This window comes from Platichthys flesus, chromosome 8 (assembly GCF_949316205.1).
Source record: "Platichthys flesus chromosome 8, fPlaFle2.1, whole genome shotgun sequence".
NCBI classification, from domain to species: Eukaryota; Metazoa; Chordata; class Actinopteri; order Pleuronectiformes; family Pleuronectidae; genus Platichthys; species Platichthys flesus.
The window spans coordinates 19,868,978-19,896,023 of NC_084952.1; the positions used below are offsets into that span (position 1 = coordinate 19,868,978).

The following is a 27,046-nucleotide window of genomic DNA, read 5'->3' on the forward strand; positions in this document are numbered from 1 at the left end:
AGAGTATGTAGAGCTGGTCCTGACCCAGTATTTACTATCCACCAGGTGAGTCGGCTAGACTGCATTGTTGACCTCTATTCAAACAAACACAACAATCTATCAAAGTGTGAGAAGATCACAGATTTGTGTGTGTGTGCGTGTGACTGACTGGCGGTGTGTACAAGTGTGTGTGTGTGAGAGTGTGACTGACTGGCTGGCAGTGCGTGTGTGTGCTCACTATTTAATATGCTAGTCTGTCTGTGTCAGCAGCAGTGTGTATGTCCAGCAGCGTGTGGGTGTGTCTGTGTGTGGGATTGAGTTCACAGGCTAGACTGGTCGACCTATATTACCAGCACCGCTGCTGCTACTACTAACATGGACACTGATCGACAGTGTAGCCTGTAATCCTCACTCACTATCCTCACACTGCAAACCCCCGCAACACACCCTGCTTATTTAGAGACTGGAGGAACTGATAGGCGTTAGGTAGAGCTAATAATACCATGTGGCCTAATGTCAGAAGCCTTTGTAGGGCAACTACCTTAACTGGTAATTAAACTATGACCCTTAAGCATAACCTACTTCTAATTTAAGCCTTGCAGGGAGTCTGTGTATACTCAAGATGCAGCCTTATTTCAGTGTATTATTATGACAACTTATAAATGCTTGCATTATCACACCTTCACATCCTTTATTAACCCCCGCCTTGTGATGTACCAGAAGTACAGTACCTTTCAGTTCGAGGAGAACCCCTCCCATCAATGTAACCTTACATTTTGTCTTTGTTTCTACAACACATCATTATATTGACACCCTAAGGAGCTAATCGATTTCCAACGGGAGGCAGCACCCCAAAGGACGAACCAATCTCATAAGACTTAAAATGAGTTGGGTGCAGATACCCCACAGTCCCCACTGCATAACAGAACACATTTTCACAGATTTCTGTCTGGACAGGTTCATTTTTATCTTGATTGTTGTCCCATAGGATAAACTGTATTTCAACTTACTTTGGACAACTCCAGTTGTCTTCTTCTTTGAGAGCTCTTTCTGACTGCAATACAATTTTAATCAACAATGTTTTTTGAACATAGTGTCGGAGCTAGACACTGGTCCCAGACCAGGGTTATATCATTTAATCCCTAACTTTTCTAACAATGCTGCATATGGCAGCCCATGTAAACTGTCCTCAAAACTTTCATCATCCTATAAAGGCTGTCCACCTTAACATAAGTTCCGGTTTTTCCAAGAGCATGTGAATTTATTCAATTTGATGAAAGCAGCTATGTGCAGATCATGTAATTGCTAAGTAAATGAGGTGACACAGGAAGTGAGTGTTTGTGTAAGTCCACTGTCACAGGTCAATGGTTGTACAACATACTTTTTGAACAGATCACCATGGACAGTTTATAACAACGTTAACATCTCTTTTAGCTTGACCCCAGCAAAAATGTTACTTAAAACAAATTACCAAACATAATAAATAAATAGATAAATCAATCTTTGCAATTGATTCAAGGCCTCATAAAGACAATTTAAAACTCACTAAAATCTAATTTCACACAGGCTGATCAGGGGGTGGAAGGTTTGTGGAAGTGCCTTTAATTACAGCTACATCTGTTTGAGCAGCGCAGAGCTCAGGGGTTAATGAAGGTGTTCCAGATGCTGGACATATAATTAGCCCCTGTGTAAAGTGGGCCCCTTTATGGCCCCTGATTTAGAAACATCATTGATCCACCACAGACAGGTAGATACTCCGGAATGTAATATGATGTAGTATTAAGGCAGTAAATATGAATAAGGGGATTGCCCGGTGGGGTCCCTCCAGCCCGGGGGGCCCCTACCTAGGCTCCCACTCCCACCGGGTCCTGGATGCAGACCCTGGGTCAGACAGACTCCTGGCTCCCCCCGGACACTGAAACTGTTACATGACAGATTGTTTTGTAACAGTTTTCTGAACTCAGCCAATGAGAACAGCTGCTCGGAGTCACATGCCACACCTTTTACGTAAGAGTGTTTTCTGCTGCGCTGCTCCATTGAGAATATCAGTGAGCCACTTCCTGGAGGGCTCATGATCGCGCAGACTGGTCACCGGTTCCCGGCAGAGGACACAGTCATGAATGGCAGCGGGGACACGGCTTCACAGGTGAGAGCATAGGCAGCACACAACCTGCAGGGTATGGGCACAGAGAGCGACAGCATGCTGCAGCTCGCAGCCGAGGCGTTCCAGTCCAAAAACTTCGACCTGGCCGCGGACATCTACGAGTGCCAGCTAGCGGGAGTCGGAGACCCAGGGAGCCGACAGGATCTGATGGTGAAGCGGGGTGACGCGCTCGCTTTCGGGGGCAAATTCACCGAAGCTCTCGACTTGTACCGGCAAGCCTCAGAGACAGAGCGGCTGAAGCCTGCCCAGCTGGCCAACCTCATAGCGTACCTGTCGGGTAGCATCCGGAGGCAGGACGCGGGGGGCAGCCGGCGCAGCGGCGGAGGAGCAGGAGAGGAGGCGGCGGCGGCGGCACCGCCAGCTCCACCGGGGCGTGCAGCTGCTGCCAATGCTACAGGTGGCGGGCATGCGGACTTCTCCTGCCGGATATGTCTGAGCTTTCTGTTCGAGCCCGTGACTCTGCCGTGCGGACACAGCTTCTGCAAGAAGTGTCTGGAGAGGGAGACGAGGATGAAGGAGCGGCCGGTCGTGTGTAAGGAGTGCAACGACAACTCCCCGGCGGACGAGCAGAGCTACCGGGTGAACGTGATGCTCAGCAGCCTGCTGGTCAAGTGGCGCCCCAGCCTGCAGCAGGCCGGCCGGCTGAGGCGCGAGGGCAACGGGCTGTACGCCGACAAGAAGATGGAAGCGGCACTGGAGAAATACAACCAAGCCATACTGATAGGTAGGACAAGGAGCCATGTTGTGTTAGTGACAAACAAAAGTTATTTAACAGTGAGGAAAGATGGTCCTGTCTGCTGCCAAATAAGATGTGCTACTTTGTTTCCATGTTTCTGCCACACAGCACCATGCGTGGCCACTTGTCATGAGTCAACAGCACACTGTTATAACATGCGAGCGAGTTACGTGACTGTTACATGACGTGTGGCGGCGGCTGCGTGGGGGAGCAGTAGCCGGGGCCCGCCGCCTCAGTGCGGGCTGCTGCTCTCGGCCGCGCCGCTGTGTTGGATAACAGGGGTTACGTATGTAGGCTGGGCCAGTGGACCAAACATTGCGTAAGCGCGTAACTTGCCCCCCCTCAGCTCCCTCATTGTGTAACGTCAAACCATGGTTCAGGCGAATGTGGATCAAGGGTATTATTGCAGGTCAGCTCGATGCGTGTGAATAGCTGCAGAGGTACTGGTCCCAGGCAGATTGAGCCATCACAACATCCAGACGGGGTTTAATGGTCTGACTCATATTATTGATCAGGATTTACGTTCAAGAGGAGGACTGTTTACTTTCTTAAGGTTAAGAGACAGGCTGCTTTTCAGGATTGTTGCGTTTGATTTAGAATCTGGAAAACTGGAAAAACCCTGTTACAGTTTAAAGGTAGCAGGCACCTAGCACACACTTAATAAATAATCGTTGACTCATTTTCAACCCTGGGCTATCAATTGTGTAAATTTAACTTGTTAATTTCAATTTAATTTTTGAATTTAATTCGTAAAACTTTATTTGTGTGTTACAATGCAAGTGTATTTTATTTTAAAGTTTTCTTTAAAGTTATGCAAAATGGATAAAGGGTATGGGACTTAAAGAGAATATAAAGAGTGGATGGTGCAATGATTTTAACTACATTCCATTTCCCTGGGTTGAGTTCATCTGGGGTGGAGCACTGTTGGTGGACTGAGCAACTGCAGTCTCCATAGACACAGGCCCAGGTCTTTCAGGACTGAGATATTTGACCTGATCCCACTCCACTCTGTGCTGGTGCAGCTCAGTGGCTCTGTACAGGCCGGCTGTGTACGTTCAAAGTTCCCCATCTCACTGACAGCTGCATTGTCTGAGGTGTGGACAGAAAAGACAATACAAGCCACCGTCTGAATTGCGTAGGGAACATGTAGCCAACATCTTTGTGTGTGTGTGTGTGTGTGTGTGTGTGTGTGTGTGTGTGTGTGTGTGTGTGTGTGTGTGTGTGTGTGTGTGTGTGTGTGTGTGTGTGTGTGTGTGTGTGTGTGTGTGTGTGTGTGTGTGTGTGTGTGTGTGTGTGTGTGTGTGTGTGTGTGTGTGTGTGTGTGTGTGTGTGTGTGTGTGTGTGTGTGTGTGTGTGTGTGTGTGTGTGTGTGTGTGTGTGTGTGTGTGTGTGTGTGTGTGTGTGTGTGTGTGTGTGTGTGTGTGTGTGTGCGTGAAGATAGTCTCCCAGCTGCTGCAGTGGAGGCCAACAGTGTGCTGTTGTTGTGTAGTGGTGGCTCCCACAGTGATAGATAATGATCACCCTGTGTCCAGGTTCGGCTGTGAGGATGTTATTCAGAAGGATTCTGCATGTTTACCAACGGTGCTTTAATAATTAACAAAGAATGACGTAACTGTCCTCGTTTGGTTGGATCCACTTCTGACCTTGCCTATTGGTAATATTGTGGTTATTGACTAACAACACAGAATACCTACTTATGTAAATAAAGACTGTACGAATTAACTGCGATCTGGAAAAACAAAACAGGTCTCATTTGTGCACCCTAACTCAAATATATTACTACCTGCATAGTTTTTGACCTGGTGTGGGGAGTCGATTTTGTGACCTCTTTAGGACCAATTCCTATAGAAACTCTGAACTTGTCAGGACCAGTAGACCTTATGGGTACCAAAGCTCAATCCTAATTGGGCAAAGCAACATTGTTTGTACAAAAGCCAGTTTCTGATTCCCATAGGGCTAACTGCGACATTTGCATAAGTTTCTATAGTTATGAAACCTGCAATGTGGGTGACCTTGATAGTGCTGCATGGTTTTGTAACACAGCCTTTTTTTTTATTTCATAACACGTTTTATAATGTGGAAGTTTTGTGATGTGGAAGCTGATCCAGTTGAAACAGTCCTCTTTTCATAAAACTTGATATAGTATAATATCACCACCAATAGAAGCTTTTAAAGACTGAACAAAAAAATAATTAATTTATTGGCCCAAAGTACTTCCGGCCTCTCAGAAATGACATCCAATACAGTTTTCTCCTTTTTTACATCTTCGTAAAATTCAATATATCTAAGTTGCCGATAAATATATTTGAAATATTTATATATAAATGTTCCCTTACATTTTTGATTGACCGGAATTAAATATTTTCCATTAAATGATGATCTGTTCTTCAATCTCAAGTCCTGCATTTGACAACTATTTTCCTTATCTATCTTAACTGTTAATAATAAAAAAAAAAAGATTAACCAACTTGTTGCTTGTTACAAACAAACCAGTATTTATGATTGTGAGAAACTAACACAAACCAACTTACTACCTGTAACTAACTGTCTCGCCAATTTCTCCTCATCTGCTCCTCAGCACCCATGGACCACATACTGTTCAGTAATCGCTCCCAGATCAACTCTAGCCTGAAACACTATGAAAAGGCTCTGAGAGACGCTGAGACTGCCTGCAGCCTCAAGCCTCGCTGGTCCAAGGTACGGCACAGCAAAGTGTGGCTCTATTGGTCCAGCACACTAACACATTTGTGATAAGCAGCTGATATAAGTAAAACATGCCCTATCTTGCCATTGAAGTCATGTATCTCTCATCTGCCCACAGGGTCACGTCCGTAAGGCCCAGGCCCTGGTGTCGCTGGGTCGGTCGGAGGAAGCTCTGAGAGAGTACCTGGAGTGTTTGTCCATAGAGCCTGACTGCAGACTGGCCAAGATTGAGGCTCACAAGGTAAATCACACATTAGGATAGTACAGGGTGGGCTGTATGAGGTCAATATGTCAACCGTTATACAAATGTTTAAATGAATAGATAATACTCACAATAAAATAATCACTTATGGTGCATTTCTAAACAGCCAAGGACACCTTACAATACAGCATATTTAACACAAGAATAATTTAAGTAAAATCAATGGTTTTACGGCATGTCATCATATTTAGACACGCCATGTTGTACATCTGTATACATTCATGTACATTGTATAAGAGGCAGCCTGCACAATGGTCAGATACTATATACTTTGCACCTTTATAAAATTAATAATACTTTACTGAGGGGGAAAGATTGACTAGTTTATGATAAACATTGCGCCCCAGTCTCACTATCGCAATAAGTGATTTTTCTCTGTAAATAAAACATGATACATTGCCCAGGGAATACTTGCATAATCATAATCATAAATGCACATCTCCTCTCAGCTCCTGAGTCATCTCCTGGCTCCAGTCACAGACCAGGTCCCCGAACACATCGCCGACTACTCCAGCATAGGGTCTTCCAGAGCACACATCAAGAGCAGCTTCAGTTCTCCCTTCCAGGTAAGAGATGCCCTCCCCTCTGTTCCTCAGCCCAGTCAAAGTCAAGCAAGATATTGAAGGAGAAGTGAGGTTTCATTATTGTCTTCTGTCGTCCCTTTCTTTCCCTAAGCCTCTTAGTCCCAGCTTGGTGTCTTCGGAGTCCAGGCTCAACTCCACTCCTCCCGCCCTTCTGATGTCAGGGGGCAGAGTTCCCAGTTTCCTCTTAAAACGAAAGCGAAGAAGCTCAGAGGAGAAGCAGGAGGTGGAGGAGCGAGGACTGGAGAGGAACGACGGGCACAAGAGATGTAGATCTGGTGAGTTTTCTGGGACATGTACGCAAACAGTGTACATGATGTGCATGTACATGAGCAGTGTCTTATGTATTGTCTGTGGTTGTCCCCATACAGAGGCGGTCACTGGCTCATCGAGCTGTGAGGTCTTGGACCCATCAGATGTGGAGTGTTCCCTTTGTATGAGGTACAGTTTGCTCTACAGCTACTTTCAGATGTATCACAATACACCTGATAAATGTATTGGCAGTTGTTTTAAGCCCGTAATATTCTGTTGCCCCTGTGGGACCAGACTACCCCAACAGGCAATCTGGACTTTACTAGCTTTTTCTCAGTTCTTTAAAACATATATGGAAGTCTTCTTCAGCTGCTGAAGTTAACGCTTACTTTTTCCCCTATATGTCTGCAAGATTGTATTTGTCCTGGCCATGAAAACTCATGAAGAAACTTGTGTGTGTGTGTTTCCCACTTAGACTGTTCTATGAGCCTGTGACGACGCCATGCGGTCACACCTTCTGTCTTCAATGTCTGAAGCGATGTCTGGACCACAACCCGAAGTGTCCGCTCTGTAAAGAAGAGCTGTCCGAGGTAATACTCATCTATAGTTTTAATAAAAATGTAATTTAGTGTGGTTTAAACTCAGCCCAGTAGGGATGCACTCTCGATACTGATTGCATGGCTAAGCGTATCTGCCCTCGCAGAGTAACAATACCAGTGCACTCTTTTTCTTGGAGTAAAAATTGCCTCACTGTGCAGAACATTTTTATGTAAGGTTACGTGATGCCAGGGAGCCAAAAACTAAAGTTACTCAACAGATGCAACTGATCAGTAATGATTTATTAATGACAAAGATGAGTTTAACTTACATTGATACGTCAAACCGATACCTGTGCACAGTTTGAGGTCACCGCAGCGGCCAATACCTCGTATCAGATTGATGCATCCAGAGTGACTCACAGAATAATATGATACGGGACACATATAGAGCAGGCCCTTACATGGCTGTCATTGGAGAATGTTTGGACCAAACTCCCAATTAACATATTTCTAACGTCTCTTTTCTTCTCAGTACCTGATCCAGAGGCAGTACTCTAAGACAGTACTAATGGAGAACCTAATATCGAAGTATCTTCCCTCCGAGCTCATGGAAAGACAGAAGATCCACCAGGAAGAGATGGCTGAGCTCTCCAAGTGAGTTGGTGTCCCAGAATGCTCTTCCATCGTGTGATTACCACACCGGGTGTATCATTATTATTATTATTTTTTTTTTTTTAAGTTTTCTCTGGTCATATCTATTCTTATCACAGATTATGACTTGTGCATGATGTAACACTCCCGATGTGAATATTTGCCCCCGTTTTATGACCTACTGACCTACATTAGATAACACACATATCTGACACACTGACCTCTGAGCGCACGTCATGTCAGGCATCGAGTATCACTATCCTTGAGGCCAAGGCCAACTCAGGTCTCCAATAAATAACATCTCTGAAACGGGAGCCAGAGTGATTCACTCTCACATTGGCCTCTCTTCTCACTGCTCATGGAATATCATATTTCCCTGTATTATGACTCTGCTAATTGCTACATTAAACACATTCCCTCTCTTCTTTCCAGCCTTAACAAGAATGTGCCTATATTCGTGTGCACCATGGCCTTCCCCACTGTGCCGTGCCCTCTCCATATCTTCGAGCCTTGCTACAGACTGATGATTCGCCGATGCATGGAGACAGGAACAAACTGCTTCGGCATGTGTCTGGCAGACAACCTCAAAGGGTCAGTGCTTTGATAGTGACTGTGTGCACCCAATTAATGTGTTAGAGTGAATGTATTAAATGATTATCGTATGTATCTGGAAGTCTAATATCCGGCTTCCTGTCTACAGGTTTGCAGACTACGGCTGCCTGTTGGAGATCCGCGACGTGAAGTTCTTCTCTGATGGTCGCTCAGTGGCGGACACCATCGGTGGACGGAGATTCAAAGTCATTCAGCACAGCGAGAGGGACGGATACAATACAGCTGATATAGAGTACCTGGAGGATGTTAAGGTAAGAGGGGATGGGAGAGAAAGGAGAACTGGGAGAACTGGGAGAACTGGGAGTTGTAGTGGAGTTAGTCGACATGGAAGGAGGGCGGGGGTAAAGAGACTTACCATAAACTGTTCTCCTGTAACTCAAAGGTGCTGTTGTTTGTGTGTGTGCAGGTGGAGGGTGTAGCAGAACGAGAGCTGCAGTCTCTGCATGATGCAGTGTACGACCAGGCCCTGGTGTGGGTCAACTCCCTGAAGGCAGAGCAGAAGGAACGCATTGAAGGACACTTTGGACCCATGCCTGAGAAAGACCCCGAACTTCAGGTACAACATGCCGAGGCGAACAAACACACACACACACACACACACACACACACACACACACACACACAGACCCTTACCATGTACTTTTGTCTTAGTGAGGCCCTTAACCATTACAATTAAAAGCTTAACCTCAGTCCTAACCTTCACCTTAACCTAATTCAAAACCGTAATCCAACAGCAAGTCTGAACCCTTAATAACAGCTTATTGAAAATGGGTCAGAAAGTGAGGACCAGTCAAAATGTTTTGATCTTCTAGGCTCAAAAGATTCCTCACAAAGATATCTTTACACGTACACACACAGAAACAATGTTGTTGCCTTTGTTGCTTTAGGCTGGAAGGACACATTTCAATGTCCTCTTTTCTCTGTCTCTGTCAGGTCGGTCCCAATGGTCCGTCATGGTGCTGGTGGTTACTCGCCGTTCTTCCGTTAGAGGGCAGAGCCCAGCTGCCGTTTCTGGCCCTCACTTCTCTGAAAGATCGTCTCAGCGGTATACGCAAGGTGCTGCTCTTCATGGCCCAGAGCAGGCACCGGTGACATGCCCCCCCCCCCCACAACCCCACACCCCCACACCCTGCATTGGCAGTTGACCTGTTGTTCTTCCGTTTTGACGCACAAAAAATTGACAATAGTTGCACCCTTCCTGACGTCACGCCACGCTGGATTTCATCTACACCTCAGCAGCAAAGATGAAATACATCTGATGGAACTGACCTCTTCCAAATATGAAGTTCTCAACACACTGCAGAGTAAACTCAACTAAGGTGCAGACTTACGCTCCATTCGGACAGGAGGGGAACTACGTTGGAGAATCATCACCTTCTATTGTAACATTTGATGTCAGTTGATGTCAGTGCTAATGAAGCTAAGTGTATGTTTCTATCTAACCTCCCTCGTTCAGCTCCAATCTGTCCGTACTCCAGTGTTGCCTTTCTGGCCCTCCTCCATTGTTTTTGTAGTTCTCTGCTCTTCCTGTTGCATACATGTGTGTGGATGACACGCTAAACAAAAAACGACAAAAAAAGTCAAAGTGCATCTTTGCATTCTTAAAAAATGGTGTCTATTCTGAATAAAAACCGGAGCTGCGTCTCTCATCGTAGCTATAAAGCAAAGATGAAGCAAAGTTCCAAATCAAAGTGTCCCCATCCTATATCTCTTTATATGCACATTTAAATTCTATAAGAGACCAAACTATGAATTTGCCTTTTTGTGTAAATACACTCGCCACAGTTGAGTGACCAATTACATTACAAGTGATAAGATTTATTTCTATTATTTTCAAAATATTCGCTGGTTGAAATCTATGTAAACTGGGTGCAGACATTTATAGTTAATCCTTTAACTTGAACAACTATTAGTTTGTAACAGTCGTTCTGTCTGCTTCCCTTCCTTTCCTCTTCCATTTCGGTCTCTGTCTCTTTGAGCTGACAGTGGGCTGAACCTTTACATCGATATGCTTCAAGGCTCTTGTTGTTGTGTTTTGTTCATCCAATTTTTTCTAATTTGTTGGATTTTTCCATTATTTATTTTTTATCATTATTTATGCATGCAGTGACATTGTTTACATTTCACGGAGAGGGATGATGAGCTGTTTTTTAACTTATCATTTGACCCAACCATCAGCAGTAGTGACCTTCTAACAGAAACATCCTTCACTCAATCCAGAAAGGGTAACAACATGGCTGACACTGACAACTGCACCGGGTACTGTGACCCCCGGTGACCTAGATTTCTGGAATATTTGTTTTAGCAGAATCTCTGCTATGTTGACTTAAACATATTTGGATTCCTACTTTGTCTGCAGCCTCTCTCTGGCTGAGATATTTGTTAAGCCCACAATGCACAGCCAGAAGTCCTGACCAGAACCTGGATTACTGACAACTTAATATCCCTCAAGCGTATTTATTCAGTATTTATTCTGACTTATTTTGCACCACTTTAAGTAAGGGAATAGAAACAGTGCAGACAGGCTTCTGTGTGTTTATTTCCTCCATGGCAGAAGTTGGAATGCTTTTCTTTTGCATCTCCTCACAGGACAACATGACTGCTAAAGATCTGCATTCATTAGAGTGTGACCGGTGCTACACTATTAGTAAAGGCTAGTGCCTTCACTTCACAGTAAAATGTAGTGTTGATATGTTAAACACCTAAAGAACCATACCAGGTTCATTTTACCCTGCAGATTGAAACTTTCAAAACAAGATTTTCACAGGGAGGAAATACTGTTAACGGACTGAAAACAAAAGCAACATATTTTTGTTAGGAAAAATATTGAGGCCTTGCTGATGTCTGTGACATAATGTTAATCTATGGAAAAATACAGAAGAATGTTAGGCTTTGTTTTATACATGTGTTTGATTTTACTTGTTTCTATGTCAATCAGGTTCTCTGTATTTAATATTTTTCCTCATTAACTGGTTAGGGTCAGGGTTAGGATTTTCTTTTGAAGGGCCAAAGCCATGTAATGAGGAGACAACTAAAAATACTACAATCTGTATATATTTACCCACAATAATTTGCTGACAGAATTAATGCATTTTATGATTTTTGTTACTGCCATCAAATGGTGGCTATCTGGCACAGATTTAAACAGCAATACTTAATAATGTAAGCTTCTAGCCTATATTTCTGTGTATTGAACAGACTGGTAAATGCTGTTGTTTGAAGAGGCATTTGCACAGAGAAACCCACTCTACGATAATACGTACAATGATGGCCTCAGTAGCGTCGCTGCTATCATGATTCGATAACCATTAAGAAACTATAAATAAGCTCAGACTGGGCAGGAAAGGGAAACTTTCAATAATCACACCATGTATAACAGCATATCACATAAATAATTCACATTCAGGGAAGGAGGAGGCAATGTTAAACTATTACTTCAAGTTTATGGCATGGAAATAAGTTAAAGTCAGTTAGATCGACAGTATCAAAATGAGCTAAGCGTAACACCTTTTTTGACATAAAGGTATAGTTCGACATTTTGGGGAAATTAGCTGAGTTGCTTTTTAGTCCAGAGCTAGTTGTGGGTATTATTTTTAGGTTTTGTTAGGATGAACCATATTCGTGAGACAACCTTTTTTGTCATGTGCTTTAAGTTGTCGACAAGTTGTCATTTGTGAGATTAGATTTTGATGAGTTTGATAAACCGGCTGTACCATGTTTCTGTTGTTTTGGAGGTGCTGAACTTTAGATAGAGCCAATCTAACAGTTTCCCCTGATTCCACCCCCAATGCCAGTTGAAAGCTAACCTGCTGCTAGCCCTAGCTTCAAACTTAGCATACAAACATTAGAGTTGAGTCAATCCTCTTAGCTCTTGACAAGGTGGATGAGTGTTTTTCCTTATAAACTAAGTCAAACCATGCTTATAGCAGTAACTATATATTTATTTAGCTGCTATATTTTTTATTTTTATTGTCCTCTTTTTGTCACTGCTGAGATTCCATAGCCTCGGATGATTAAAACAGGTTAGATGATGGAACCAAGTTGGACTATTACTACATTGGAATTTGTCTTGGTGTCACCTACTGAATCCTTAAAGGTCAGGATTGGTCTATAACCTGCTTTTACAGCTTGATGGTAACATTCTATTTTGTGTAGCATTCAAAATTCATGATAACTGTGATTGGGAAAAGAGCCACTGGCAGAAATGTGTGTCCCTAGGCTTTTTATTTCTATACTTCCAGTTTGTATCTCTGACCATAACGTTGCAGATGTAGAGGAAGTTAGATCTTTTTTACTTTTTTGCCGCCTAGCTATGCAACAACAGTTCACATCTTGACCTTTCAGAATTCAACCGGTGACCTTTTGAAGAAGTGTAACTACCTCTGGTACCCTCTTTGAGCACTTCCACATAGAGAGAAAACAAATTATGCTTCCTAATTCTATTATTTTCTTGTTAATGTTGTTTAATCCGTGTTTGAAATGAAATTTCAGAGTCTCGTAATGTATATCATCACATGTCCCATCAGTGCTCCAAAATGTACTTTTTGTTCAAATTTGTGCCTGTGTTAAAATGCACCATCGTCGACACCTCACATTTTTAAAAGAGATTATGCCACTGGTCAGTTCAGTGAAGAGATTTCTTTGTGATATGTTTGATGCTGATCCCAAATATTTGACGTGTTTGAAGAAGCGCCTAATTTTCTTCCTTTCCAATTTGAATAGCGTCTTAAAAACAAAGTTGGAGTCAAACATAGTCGGATCCCCTGGCTGAACTGCCGACTTCACACTCTTGCTCTGCTATTTGGCCTTAAACACTTCACATCTTCAAAAAGCAAGCGCTTCTCACGTGTGTTCAAATATTTGCACTGACTTCAGTTACTAGATTGTCTGAATCTTAACTCCTGTAGAACTCCATGGCCTCTAAATGTGTCCGGGTGAATTCGCACAAGATGAATGTATGTATGTCTCGACATCGTTCTGATGTATTTTGTACGTGTCTGCTTTTGATAGTTAAACTTTAGTATTCATTAACTTTGCAAAAGTGGAGTCTGAAGCTACGGCTTGTGAATAAACCAAAAGGATTGTGTTCATGATTCTTTATTGGATTATCGAATGCACCTGACTGGACTAGAATCTGAAGTCTTGTTTGTTTGTCCTCTTCAGGGTTTGGTATGTGTTTCTCAGAGAGTGCTGCTTCAGATTACACGTTACATCACTGAGATTGTGTTAAATAATTCACAACATGAATCACATCCTTTATCTAATATGATTCTTAAAAAAGCACTGTCTGTTTTATGAGTGAAGCCAGATGATTCAGCATTATCAATGATATTTTGTTAAAGCCTACAATTTATGTGAATTTCATGCATGAAAATTAATTTTATATATCAGGACCATATGTAATGGGGAAAGAGACAGGACTAGATTACTGTTTTTCAACTATTCTTTTAATATTTTGTCTTATTTGAAAATTGACATCAAATATATATAAATATATATACTTATATATATATATATGTTCTATACTTTTGAATAAACAAATCCATCTGACATCACATAAATATTATAATCTGTTCTAACAATTCACTGAGGCCTAAATTCTATCTGTCACTATAATATTATAATATATAATATTAAACCTCAAGTTTATGGCTGCATCATTATATGTAAATGACACAGTCTAAATTAATAAATTCATTAATTATCTACTCACCACTATGCCGATTGATGGGCGGGTGACAAAGAGTCACACAAAACACGTTTTAGGTTTTAAGGGTGAACCGTGTTGCAGCTAAATCCAATCCAATTGAAGTAACTGGTGATACATTTTTTACATGTGGTGTCATCAAAGAGTCCGTAAGCCTCGGCATTCAAATCTGACTACGGAGCCGCATTAACAAGTGGACCACACTGGACATTTAGGCTAAAAACATGACAATTAGTGAATTAAAATTTTGGGGTGAACTATCCCTTTAATATTTTGTGGATCTGAGCTACGTTCAGTATTTGCTCATATTGACTGTCCTATCTATGGGACAGTGAGGTTAAAGAGTTTGAATAATGTGGATAAAGCTACAGGGAGAAAAGAGCAACTCCACCAAGGCCTGTCAGTTGACCTAAATTCCATCACGCTGCATTCAATTTCACACATTCCTAGTTAGTATCGTCCTTTAAGTATGCCTGAGCATTCCTTTTGGAAATCTGTGAAAATTTGTGATTTTGCAATGTCAAAGAATGTGATTGAAACATTCCAGATCCATGCCAAACTTTTCTGGGTTCTTTCTGGGCATACTGTATCTCTGTGATTGAAATCTGTACAGTATTATTTTGCATAATCCTGATCAGAACCAAACAGACATAACCTCCTGGTGAAGGTAATACAGAAATTAGAATAACACTCATTCCTCCGCCAAGGATCAAGAGTACCCTGAACGTCAATCACCAAATTTCACAGACTCATAGATATCAGTTAAAAAGCCAGAATTTAAAAAAAACAGGATGAAGTATTTCCTGTGGAAATGCTGAAAATGTGGAAACCCCCTGATCTGGATCTGCACAAATATTGAATTGGTTCTTTCCTGACCCATACAGAACCCTTCAACCAGTTATCGGTCCTGAGGCTTTTGCATAATCTTGGTTGACAAACAAATGGACAGGCAGAGGTAACACACATTTAAAGCTGATTGAGGTTAATGAGATAAATGCCCCAGTGGCTTATAAAATGTTTACAAGTTGGCAACATGACAAAAGTTGTTGCATTTCATAAGTAAGTCCTGTTAGAAACTGGTCAGCTAAGGTAAGGTCTCACAGAGTTCCTTTCAGCAGAAACTTGGCTGATTAAGATGGATAAGAGGTAGTGGCCTAAACCTAAATGTATGGATGATACAGTTGACCCTAATGCCAATTAAACCAATGTGGGGCAAGAAAACATTCAACGTAATGAGAGAGTATAAAGGGAAGAGCCACAGATGGACACAGATTTAAGCAGAGTTGGAGGAGAAAGAGGACGATAGGGTGGAGGATGGTGGTGGTGTGTGTGTGTGTGTGTGTGTGTGTGTGTGTGTGTGCGTGTGTGTGCATGTGTGAGGATAATAGATGCCGAACAAGCATGAGTGAGTAGCTAAGAAAAGACAGCTGAAGGGAACAGAACTGACACTTAGAGAGAAAACAAGCTCACGACAGACACAGTGACTGTTCATAATGAAATGTTGCATGTGGACGTGAGGAGATTTCAAACCAGGGATGGTGACGTCTTGTCTCCACACATGTGTTATGTTTCACATATGTTCGAGCTGTGCACTCGCAGTATAAATACACAGAATGTTAATGTTCAGCCCCATGACAGGGATGCAGAGTGGGAGGGGGAAGCCGGACAGACAGGAAGACACAGTTTATGCAAACGGCAATGGCAATGTAGGTCACTGAGTCAGAGTGGGACACTTATAAATAGAAAACACAAAACGATTAGAGAAAGAGATGGATGGCCATTGTTGAACTACAGGTATGAAAGAGCAGCATCTTCTTCCCCCACTGTCTCGCTCTTTATTTTTGTTTTTTCAGCATGATTACACTGCAGATGATCAAATTTAGCTCACTGCAGTCACATAAGGGCCTACTTATGCCAACCCTAGTGTCCCTAAATATAGAGACATAGGCGAGTTAATGAGACCAACAAGCCGCGTTGTCTGGGAATTATCCTGTTTAGGTCAATTATCATCCTGGACTCATCCAGGTCAGCTTCCATGGTTGTTGATTAATCACTGAATGTCAGAGCCGTATAAATTGAGACTTGATAAGTAAACCAGACTGTGTGTTAAGTGTCACAACTAAGTCTCCACAACTTCAACACCTCTGTGCTCTATTTTGCAAATGTGACCTCATATCGCATGAGGTCAACATTTTTACCAGCTACACTATGAAGGGGGCTTCTTGGATGTCAGTGTTAATCTGTGGGTAGACAGAAATATCTCAACAACAATTAGATTGATCGCTAAATACTGAATTTTTTTCTTCAGAAGCCATCCTTAGGTTAAACGTATCATTTATTCAATACTATTCTAACCGCAAAACTAAGTCATCACATGTTCAAAGCATTGTGAGTTCATCTAAAAAAATAACAATAATATAATATTTGAAATAATATAATATTTGAAAACAATATTACAATACTTCATAAGAATCTATGCACAAGTCAAATCAGAGAGTAGTGTTTCATGCAGGAGTCTGTGGGAGATTTCAAACTCCTGCAGTGAAACAGTACCTGGTGCACTGCAGTTCAGTGTTGTTCATCAGAGACGAGCCTATAACTGCTGAGCAGGAGATGCAAGTGAGGTTATTCCTTTTTTTTAAATGAAAACCAACATGAACAAGCACAAGTAGCCAACTGTCCAGTCACAGCTAACCTATTTCCTGAACTAAAGCGGTGCTCATCATGGCGGACACGAGCTAATGACAGCCATGACACTGACCATAATCTTTAACGAGTATAGAATATGTTTTTGAAGCACCTTTAAGTGTGATGTGTTTTTCCAGATCATGACACTTAAACTTAACAAATGTTTGTAAGAGAATTAAGTCTTTTTAGTGGTTTTATACTCACCCCACCTCCAGACAGAGAAGGGTTAATAACAGATGGTGAATATTCTGTAACGTGTAATATAAATATGTTCAGACATGGGAGTGGTTTGTATTGAAATTTCTTTCAACACAGGATAACAAGAGCGGCAATTCCACAGCAACAGCCCCTCCCCCCCTTCCCTCGTCTTCTCACCTCTATGCTTCTGATCGTTGCCAAGTTGGTTGCTTATATAACCTGTAAATGAGAAGGTCAGCACCCAGCAGTCATCGCCATGGATACTTGGCATTGACACAAACACACAGACACACATTGGGCATCTTGGCTGGTTCCCTTTAGAGCCACATGTGTGTGTGTGATAGTGCATGTATCAGAAGTAGGGCAGCAGCGGTGTTACCTAACTCACCCAGAACAGACATCTGGGGAGTTTGAGCAGGCCTGATTACTGCTTCACACACACACACACACGCACACATTCACACACACACAAATATTTGGCGGAAATTCCTGTCACACACAAGCAGAAAGCAGAAAGTAGGCCACACACATGTGCATACAAGACTATAAATGTTCATGATGCTCAGTTTAACTTCTGCACGTCATCAGTTTGTGAATTATAAAATCAATTTAAGCTCTCTGGTGTGTATTATCAATTCAAAAGTCATACATGAAGCAACAATGAGGTGTAAATAATGTTCTGATAAAACAAATTAAGAGTAAAATTAAGTCTCATTAGCATGTTTAAGGTTGATTATATTGATTAGAAAAGCTGAGAAGCCTGTATATAGACTTTTTAATATGGTAGATTTCCTATCCACTAACAAAGAGGAGGCAGGGTTTATGACATGTTCTTCAGCTAGCCACCAGATGACGATAATGATGTGTTGGCTTCACTTTAGGCTTCACACAGTCTTTCAGTTACAACAAATTGACTCAACTAAAATCAAAGATTGTCACTTTCCCACTCTGGTCTGTCTAAAGGTGTAAAAGTTCCTCTGGTTTTTAAAGAAATTAGACATGTTTTGGAGAAACAAAGAACAAACATTGAACTCACTTTTGGTAATGAAAAAGTCATGTAGAGAGTATTGTGTGTCAAACTCAGAATTTAAATTTAGTACAATTTGCAAATGTAGTAGACGAAAAGGGCTCAGCAACTTTTCTAGACATGAGGTCATCAGGGCAGATGGACATCTGAGACAAAGACAACTTCACATCAGGTCAATCTGTCTCTGAGTACACAGTGAGGAAGCCTAAGACTTTGCACTGTTGCTGGTGTTTGACAACCCTGGACAGCAACATAGACTTTGTTCATAGGGAACACATCTCAGGAGCCATTTCTTCAACATTGACATTCACATGGGACATGAATTCATATCTCAGTTGTGCATTGATCCAACAAATGAAAAAGTTAATCTTTCAATTTTTTTTTTCAACTTTTCACTTTTCATTGATAAAGAGACATTTTGCACAGACCCTTGAGGTTAAACTATCATCGTTCTCCATTAGTTTTCTCAATGTAACATACACTACCGTTCAAAAGTTTGGGGTCACTTAGAAATGTCCTTATTTTTCAAAGAAAAGCACTGTTTCTTTCAATGAAGATGACAATAAATTAATCAGAAATACACTCTATACATTGTTAATGAGGTAACTATTGACTATTCTAGGTGGAAACGTCTTATAACGTTTTTTAATGAAATATCAACTTATGTGTATAGAGACCCATTTCCAGCAACTATCGCTCCAGTGTTCTAATGGTACATTGTGTTTGCTAATCGCTCTAGAAGACTAATGGATTATTAGAAAACCCTTGAAAACCCTTGTGCAGTCACGTAAGCACAGCTGGAAACTGTTAAGCTGGTGAGAGAAGCTATAAAACTGGCCTTCCTTTGAGCTAGTTGAGTATATGGAGCATCACATATGTGGGTTCGATTATAATCTCAAAATGGCGGGAAAAAATAACTTCCATGTGAAACTCGCCAGTCTGTTCTTGTTCTTAGAAATGAAGGTTATTCCATGCGAGAAATTGAGAAGAAACTGAACATTTTCTACAACGGTGTGTACTACTCCCTTCAGAGAACAGCACAAACAATATTGATATGGGCAAAAGAACACAGACATTGGACAGAGGAAGATTGTAAAAAAGTTATGGACAAACAAATCAAAGTTTGAGGTGTTTGGATCACACAGAAGAACAGGTGAGACGCAGAACAGGTGAAAAGATGCTGGAAGAGGGCCTGACGTCTTCTGTCCAGCATGGTGGAGGTCATGTGGTGGTCTGGGGCTGCTTTGGTGCTGGTAAAGTAGGAGATTTGTACAAGGTAAAAGGGATTTTAAATAAGGAAGGCTATCACTCCATTTTGCAACGCCATGCCATACCCTGTGGACAGCGCTTGATTGGAGACAATTTCCTCCTACAACAGGACAATGACCCAAAGCACACCTCCAAATTATGCAAGAACTATGTAGGGAAGAAGCTACATGGCTCCACATGACTGTATCGTGTGGCAAGTAAAAATATATATTTCCTTTATAATTACAATTCCAAACCTGTGCAAGGACACTCGGACTGAAAGGAAATACAAATGCACAAAAATAAATGGTGTTTTCATTTGTTCTTTACTGCACATTTTATGTACAAGACAAGTCCTCAAAGGCAATACAAAATAGAATGCATAAAACATATATAGTAACTGTGTGATACATAGCTTCAATTCATACAAAGGAAACGATCAGCTGTGACATTTACTTTAGTGATGATTTGCATCCTGCAGGAAACCAGTCTCTGATTTATTTACATGCTTATATTTGTGAATGGAAAATTTCTTATAAAAAAAACACCACGCTGCCAACATGATGATTCAGTAAAAATAGTAAAAAGACACACAGGTCAGAGTAATAGTGGATTTACTGAGAGTTCCTAAACAGCCAACGTTTTGGAGATGTTTAGATTTCTGCAGGATGCTGACATATAACCTGTTGTTATGTATTGAAAATATCAAAAGAGATAAATGAATAATATAATTTACACTGACAACATGAAACATGTCGGACACACACGCACTCGCTAACACAGCAAACATGACTGGTTTAGTATCTGTGGTGGATGTTATAAGAAATATATTTGTCTTAAAAATCGGAAACACAGGGAAACTGAGGCCCCCCGCAGATTTGATATTTTTTAACCAAAACTCATGACCAGTCGGTTAGTTCAGCACATTTCTCTACAGCTTAGCTTGGATGTTATCTCATAGCACTCTGAGGCCAAGAATATTTTCCACATTCCTCAAAATGTGGGCAAATATATATCTGCTTTAAAATCACACACACACACGCACAGACACACACACGCACAGACACACACACACAAACGCCCATTGAGACACAAAAACAGCATCCTGTCCCATCCTTAAGACAGAATTAATGAATGAAACCCAAATATTAGTCTGTGTTTTCCTCCTGTGGATAAAATGTCCTCTTTCTTTCTTTCTCTCTCTCTCTCTCTCTTATTTTTTCTCCTACTATCCTTCCCTGAAATGTTTTCATGGCATCATGTTGAATAGTTTGGGTTACCTTAGATTAAATAAATTCATACTTACTGCTGTGGGACTGTATGTATTTCCTCTCCTCTCTCTAAGACTGCTTACAAACAATTTGGATCCACTTCAAGTAAGACGCAGTTACTTTCAGGGTCCTACACTGTCCTGTAGAAAATGTCTCCACAAGAATACAGACGTAAAGAGAGAGGAGGGTAAACAAAGCCTGTCTTTAGCTGTGGGATGGGAGGGTCTGTGCCAATCAGAAATCTGAAGCATGGAGTTTAAGAAAATAAAAAACAACAAATCTGTGTGTGCAAATGCATTCTGGTCCATCCAGACTCTCGGTCCACCTCAACCCCCTTTCAGATCCTGGTTTCTTTTCGAGCCAGTTAAGACCCAAGTACACAAACTTAGTGAAACCTGCTCCATCACTGGACGATCTGCGGCATTTCACTCCAGGCTTTGGCCTTTTTCTTAGCCAGCGCCATCCACGGGGGCTCGTCCTGGGGCAAAGGAGCCGGGGGCAAGCCTCGCTGTGAGGACGGGGTCTGTCCAGGGACACCTGAAGCTCTTGAAGCAGACTTTTCTGGAGCGGTTCTCGAGGAAAAAGGCGTGGAGGGGGTCGTACTCTGGGGCTGGGGTGCCTTGGAGGAAGGGGAGAAGGTGGCAGGTTTGGAGAGAGGTGGCGGGCTTGTGCAAGAAGGAGATTTGTGGGGAACAGGAGCCAGAGTAGGTCTGTGGTCTAGGGTGGGCTGGGCTGGAGGTTTGGCTGCGGCAGGTGCAACGAGGGGCTTTGGAGGAACTGGGCAGGGCAGTGACTGGTTTTTCGAAGGTTGAGCTGGCACTGGAGTTGGAGGAGAGAGCGCTCTCCTCGTCTCCTTCTCTACAGACGCTGAAGGTTTACTCATCTCTGGGAGAAAGAAAATAACATATACAGACAGGTCAAGCACCAAGAAGTGAAAGAAACATTTCCTGAAAGAAAGTCAAGTGCTTGCTGTTTGCCTTGATGCAGAAATGAAACATAAAATCTTACTGAGCTTGAGATGTAGATGTGAATATGAACAATGGCTTTAAAACACTTCTGCATACGGCTTCAATGCCTCATGTTATATAACTCATAATACTGTGTAACGGTTCATCAAAAAGTATGAGAGTTATTACTAAGAAAAATCAAAGCAGACATTTATAAAGCATTAGGACTTTGAATATGAATGAATAACTCAAATATGCTCTAAAACATCACTAAATTGTGCATTTAATATATAAACATGTATAAAAATGATATAAGAAGCACCAGGATATGGGCAAAATAAATCACACACTGGAATGCAGTGTAGTCATATAATGTAAAACAGCACAAATCAGTGGTTTGCTGATCTGTGGTTCTTTATTTTCTATTCTGAAAAATGAATATTTTCTCAGACCCATTATCTATTTGCCCACATTACTTAAATAAGTAAATAAAAAACTGAATTACTGTCAGCCTGATCAGTCAAAGTTGTGATGTGTAGATGACGTTAACTCAGATAGCACAACGTTACATTGGTAACAGAGGGTCACAGTTAAGAATTGTGGGGTCAGCTGTAGTAGCAGACATTGTGCAGATGAGGGCAGCATCACACCAACTGGGAGCTAACAAGTTGAGGTGAAGAACCAGCAACAAATTTCTTTTGGTTACTTTTCTTAACTCTGACGTCTTGTCTTAAGATTGCAGCATGTTACAATGAAATAGAAAATTAAAAATAAGGCAGATGAAATGTTCCCCTGTTGTGTGTGTGTGTGTGGTTGTGTGTCCTTGTACACTTATCTTTGTGAGAACCGGTTTGAGCCAACAACCTACGGAGTGAGGACCTCACATTGCGAACCCCCTTTAATGGACTGTTTTCGGTTTAGGATCAGAATTAAGCTTGGGTTAGGTTAAGTTAAGCTTTAGGGTTAGGGTTAGGCATTTAGTTTGGATAGTTGGGGTTAGGGTAACGGGCTAGGGAATGAACATTACACAGTGTGTGTGTGTGTGTGTGTGTGTGTGTGTGTGTGTGTGTGTGTGTGTGTGTGTGTGTGTGTGTGTGCGTGTTCTGACCTTTGCTGCTGGACTCAGCTGTTTTGGTGCTGTGCTCCCTGCTTGCCACTGAGCTGACGTGCATCGGCAGTGAAGACTTCCTCTCTGGTTCGTCCTGATAACAGAGAGCAGCACAGTTAATGACTTTTCACATTCTTTAAACAGCTCAGCGTCTAGAATAACAAGAGGCTGGAAATGTGTGGTGATGTGCTGAGCATATATGGAAGCAGAGGAAAAGAACAACATGTTACACAATCATGTAAGTGCATTTTGACATATTATGTAATGTAGTCTTAAGGACAAACACATTGCCTCTTGGAGAACAATCTTAATGAACACAGTCCTTTTGATGTTGGTGAAATGTTTTTTTTTCATGGATCCAACAAGCGGACGATTACCTTCTTGATAGTGATCTCCTCCAGCGAGTTTTCTTTATAGATCCTCTGTTTCTGTTTGGCCACAGAGATCCAGCTGGGAGAATCAGATCCAGCAGAAACACCACGAGCTGCTGCTGCTGGGTCTGGATCAATAACACAGCAGATACTGTTACACCGCGATTTTACACCATTCAAAGTGTAGGACTGTGAGTTTATATGTGTGTACACACCTGAGATGCTCTTGGTTTTAACTCCACTGTCTCCGTGTACATCTGGTTTCTTAGGAAGGGCAGGCTTGTTACTGATTGGCTGACTTATGGAAGGCTTAACACCGATTGGCTGCGGAGGCTCAGCTTTACAGCTGGTTGGCTGAATTGGAGACTCGATGGGAGACTGCGAAAGAGAAAATCAGACAGTTAGTTAATTAAGCTGCTGACTCCACAGGATCTCTTTGAAATGAGGCAATGAGGAAGAACTGGCCAATTATCAAGGTCATTCACCAAAACCTGTCATTCAAGATGTTCATGAGAGCCAAGTAGAGAACAGCTATTAAACAGGTCCTCTTCTTCCATACATCCCACTGTACCACCTGCCCGCTTGACCACAATGGGATCCAGAGCCTTCAGCCCTTCTGCTCCCTGCCTCTGAATCCCCCTCGGTAACGATGACTCTCTCTCCAAAAAAATCATTTTAAACTTGCCTATTCAGTCTGATTGTTTTCCATTTGGCCAACCTATGTAATGTTTTATTTCACCTCTGTGTTTTCGTCCTCTGAGCTGAAGAGGTGAAGAGTGGACGTCTTCCTCAGCCGGACTCCGAAGGGATTGTCAGGGTTTCCCTCCGCTACGACAGTGCTCTCTGTAGGTGGGAGGTGGAGAAGAGGTGGTGGCACTTTATTTAAGCTCAAACAGACAGTTCATGTCACATGACTGGATAAACCGAGGGCGTGGGTCATAGTGAAAACAGAACATGCAATTACAGCTCAGGACGCTGAATGAAGACAACAGTACAAGCACCCAAACAGATAAAACAGTAGGAATGGTCATGTTTCATGTGTCTACCTTCTGTGCTCGCAGCAGCTGAGGCCTGTGGTTTAATGCAGGGTGGAGACGTTGTTGTGTTGCTCTGCGGTTTGACGGCGGTGCTCCCAGCGATCCTCGCTCTGCCTGGACTCAGCACCAGGTCCACCTTGGGCGAACTGGCCGGCTCTGCTTTCACACCTGGATCCTTCTTCACTGCAGCTTCAACCTCCTCAGTTCCAGGACCTGCGACAGCAGACGTCGAAGAGGAGGCTACGGCGGGCGGAGAGGAAGGAGGAGTCAAACTCTGAGATCTCTGCCAGGCGGGCGTGATGATGAAGCGGACTTTACTCTGATCAGGACCACTGGACGGCCGGTTGGCTGTTTCCTCCACAGATGCAGGAGGTGTAGCTTCTTCTTCTACTTCTTCTTCTTCCAAGGCGGACTGTTTTTCTTCCTGTACTTCCTCCACGGTGTCAGCTTGCTCTTCTTTTTCTGTGGCTGCTTCAAGATGAGAGGGAGACTCAGTGATGTTGTCGTTGATATCATCAGCAGTTGGAGACTGCTGGAAGAACGATGGGGCTTTCTCTGAGCTGGGAGAGATAAGATTTATGTGGATCATGCTGGTTTTACTGGGAGAGACAGCCCCCTTCTCCTCTGACAGAGTCTCATAAGGTAAGTCCTGAAGAGACAAAGAAGAAGGGTAAGCAGGGACAGTAGCTGTGGCTTCAGTTTGATCCTCCTGTATCGTGTCTACACTGGATAATTCCTCTGTGTTTTCTTCTTCAGTTTCATCCACATCAGGAAGTTTTGTTTCCACGTTGTCCTCTCGGTCAGATTTTTCTTCTGAGATCTCGATCTCTTCCCCTTCCACAACTATCTCAGAGTTTTCTTCCCCCTCCTGCACTTTGTCAACTACTTGATCACCAAGATCTGTCAGGATTTCATCATCACTCGAGTGTTCAGTGGAGTCATCTCTGACCACAGCTTCTACACCTTCATCTCTCTCCTGCAGTGACGTAGTGATCCAAACCTCTTCATCTGCTGCATCAGGGAGGTTCTCCATCATCTCCTCTGCTTCATCGCTCTCCTCTTCAATTGCTTCCTCTGCCTCCTCCACTCGTGAACTCACTTCCTTCATCTCCTCCTCCTCCTCCTCCTCCTCCTCCTCCTCCTCTCTCTTCTCCGATTCCTCCTCATCCACCTGTGGCTCGTTCTCCAGCTCCATCACATCCTCCTCTCTCTCACCCTCTTCCTCTCGTCTTTCTTCCTGAGTGTGGATTTCAGATTTTCTAGAGAGCACATAATTGTCCTCCTCAGGTTCAACTTCCTCCACTTCCTCTTTCTCGGCTGCTGCTTCTTCTTCCTGCTAGAAGACAAAAAAGAAGAGGAAATAATATATTACATCCTGTCCAATTTTTTTTTTCATGTAATACTGTAGAGAGTTTGTCAACTGCAGCTCAAAAGCACATAAACAAGATGACAAGATAACAGATGTGTTATCCAGTAGCAGGTTCGTATGATTTTTTTAAATATTCTGTCATTCAACAGTTTTTATCTTGAGTAGAAACAAAATTACTGAATGATCGCCATCTAGTTTTTTACAGAAAGTCTGACTTTTTTCCAGGGGGAAAAACTTCTTTATGACTTAAAGCAGCTATATATAATCAATGTCTTAATATTCAAATGTTATAACATGACTACTTGCACGTGAAACTGATCAATTAATCAATCAATAAATCAATCGTCAGTTAGGGTCAGCTGTCAATCATAACGTCTCAATCTGATTTTATAGCATCAAATAATTAATAAAACAAACAAAGGAAACATGGACACTGGAACAAACTCACTGTGATTAGAACCTAAAATGACAGTGAGCCTCTTTTGAGAAAAACATATTCAACATGTACTTTGACTTTTTGGTTGGTCCATATCCCATCTGCTAACATGGAGGAGGCTGGATTTATGAACTGTACTGCAGCAAGCTAACAGGTGGTGATTGAGTCACTTTGGCTTCACTTTTGGGAGCAGTAATGTCGTCCATCTTTATAAACATTAATTTGTTAGATAAACAATGATATTGGACCACAAACTCTGCATAATGACGTGTTGACATGCAAATATTGGTTTCACAACATAATTTTGTTGTTTTTACTGACACCACATCAAAATCAAATGATGTAATAGGCCATAATATGTCATTTATTATGTGTATTTTTTTCTTCATTTGTTTTCCAACAGTGGAACTGAAAAACTGGTAACACTGTTAAGAATTAAAAGCAGTATGATAATTGGGATACGGATGAATCATCGATCTCGCATGAGGCCCATTGAGCTCTATTCAAAATAATGGCTGGAGCTTAGAAACACAGATAGTTACATAAATCCAAATAGTACAAATTAATCAAAAATACATACACTATGTTGAATGAATAGTTCCACAACCAGTTCTTCTTCTTCCTCTTCTGCTGCTGCTGCTTCTTCTTCTTCATCACTTTCTGCCTCTTCCTCAACAAGAGCAACTTCTTCTTCAATGGAGAGAACAGAAACCTCTTCCTTTTTCTCTGTGGTGTGACCCAACATTAGAGAGGGAGCAGCCAGATAACTGACAGGCTCATCCTCTTCTGCCTCCTCTTCCTCTACCTCTTCCGCATCTTCCATCTCTACCACTTCTTCTTCCTTTTCATTTGTCTCCTCTTTCATCTCCATGACGTCGTCTTCTGTATCTAACCTCAGCGAGGACGTGAGGGGAGTTTTCAGGGAGCTCAGTACCTCCTGTAGGAATGAGCCCTCCTCCTCTTCCTCCTCCTCCTCATTTTCCTGAACGTCATCTTCATCTGCTCTCAGTGACAACTCACTTTCAACCCTGCTCTTCTCTGCTCCGTAGGCAATACCCGGAGGGTCGAGTAAATACTCTCTTGGGCCAGCAGGGGGCTCTGGTGTGGCTCTAGAAGCAGAAGGCAGGAGGTCAGATTAACCGGAGAAGAAAACAAAAACA

General features: G+C 42.3%; 2 protein-coding genes across 6 annotated transcripts in view; one reads left to right on the top strand and one right to left on the bottom strand.

Annotated features, from left to right (window-relative positions):
- Nucleotides 1–2,033: 2,033 nt before the first annotated feature.
- Nucleotides 2,034–13,612, top strand: LOC133958768 (LON peptidase N-terminal domain and RING finger protein 3-like). The gene is made up of 12 exons (XM_062393729.1): nucleotides 2,034–2,867; nucleotides 5,458–5,576; nucleotides 5,701–5,823; nucleotides 6,294–6,410; nucleotides 6,520–6,703; nucleotides 6,797–6,866; nucleotides 7,153–7,267; nucleotides 7,749–7,870; nucleotides 8,300–8,458; nucleotides 8,568–8,730; nucleotides 8,886–9,035; nucleotides 9,413–13,612. Exons 1-12 carry the CDS (start codon nucleotides 2,159–2,161, stop codon nucleotides 9,569–9,571), a joined length of 2,190 nt encoding a protein of 729 aa, XP_062249713.1. The 5' UTR covers nucleotides 2,034–2,158; the 3' UTR covers nucleotides 9,572–13,612.
- Nucleotides 13,613–19,652: 6,040 nt separating this feature from the next.
- The window catches only part of zgc:66433 (uncharacterized protein LOC321250 homolog), a 43,658-nt gene continuing 36,264 nt past the window's right edge, over nucleotides 19,653–27,046 (bottom strand). For 4 of the 5 annotated variants that reach the window (XM_062393471.1, XM_062393476.1, XM_062393475.1 and 1 more), the window contains exons 10-16: nucleotides 26,467–26,995; nucleotides 24,091–25,417; nucleotides 23,784–23,887; nucleotides 23,260–23,422; nucleotides 23,051–23,172; nucleotides 22,674–22,767; nucleotides 19,653–21,503 (exon numbers count right to left, since the gene is read on the bottom strand). In XM_062393471.1, coding sequence (XP_062249455.1) covers nucleotides 21,022–21,503; nucleotides 22,674–22,767; nucleotides 23,051–23,172; nucleotides 23,260–23,422; nucleotides 23,784–23,887; nucleotides 24,091–25,417; nucleotides 26,467–26,995 — 2,821 coding nt within the window. In that variant the 3' untranslated portion in view covers nucleotides 19,653–21,021. The remainder of the gene's footprint in view (nucleotides 21,504–22,673; nucleotides 22,768–23,050; nucleotides 23,173–23,259; nucleotides 23,423–23,783; nucleotides 23,888–24,090; nucleotides 25,418–26,466; nucleotides 26,996–27,046) is intronic. The other variant, XM_062393472.1, reaches the window with a different exon arrangement.

Coding starts and splice junctions, on each gene's coding strand:
- LOC133958768 (XM_062393729.1), top strand. CDS start 2,159: ATGGGCACAGAGAGCGACAGCATGCTGCAGCTCGCAGCCGAGGCGTTC. Junction 5,577..5,700: donor TCAAGCCTCGCTGGTCCAAG/GTACGGCACAGC, acceptor ATCTGCCCACAG/GGTCACGTCCGTAAGGCCCA. Junction 5,824..6,293: donor CCAAGATTGAGGCTCACAAG/GTAAATCACACA, acceptor ATCTCCTCTCAG/CTCCTGAGTCATCTCCTGGC.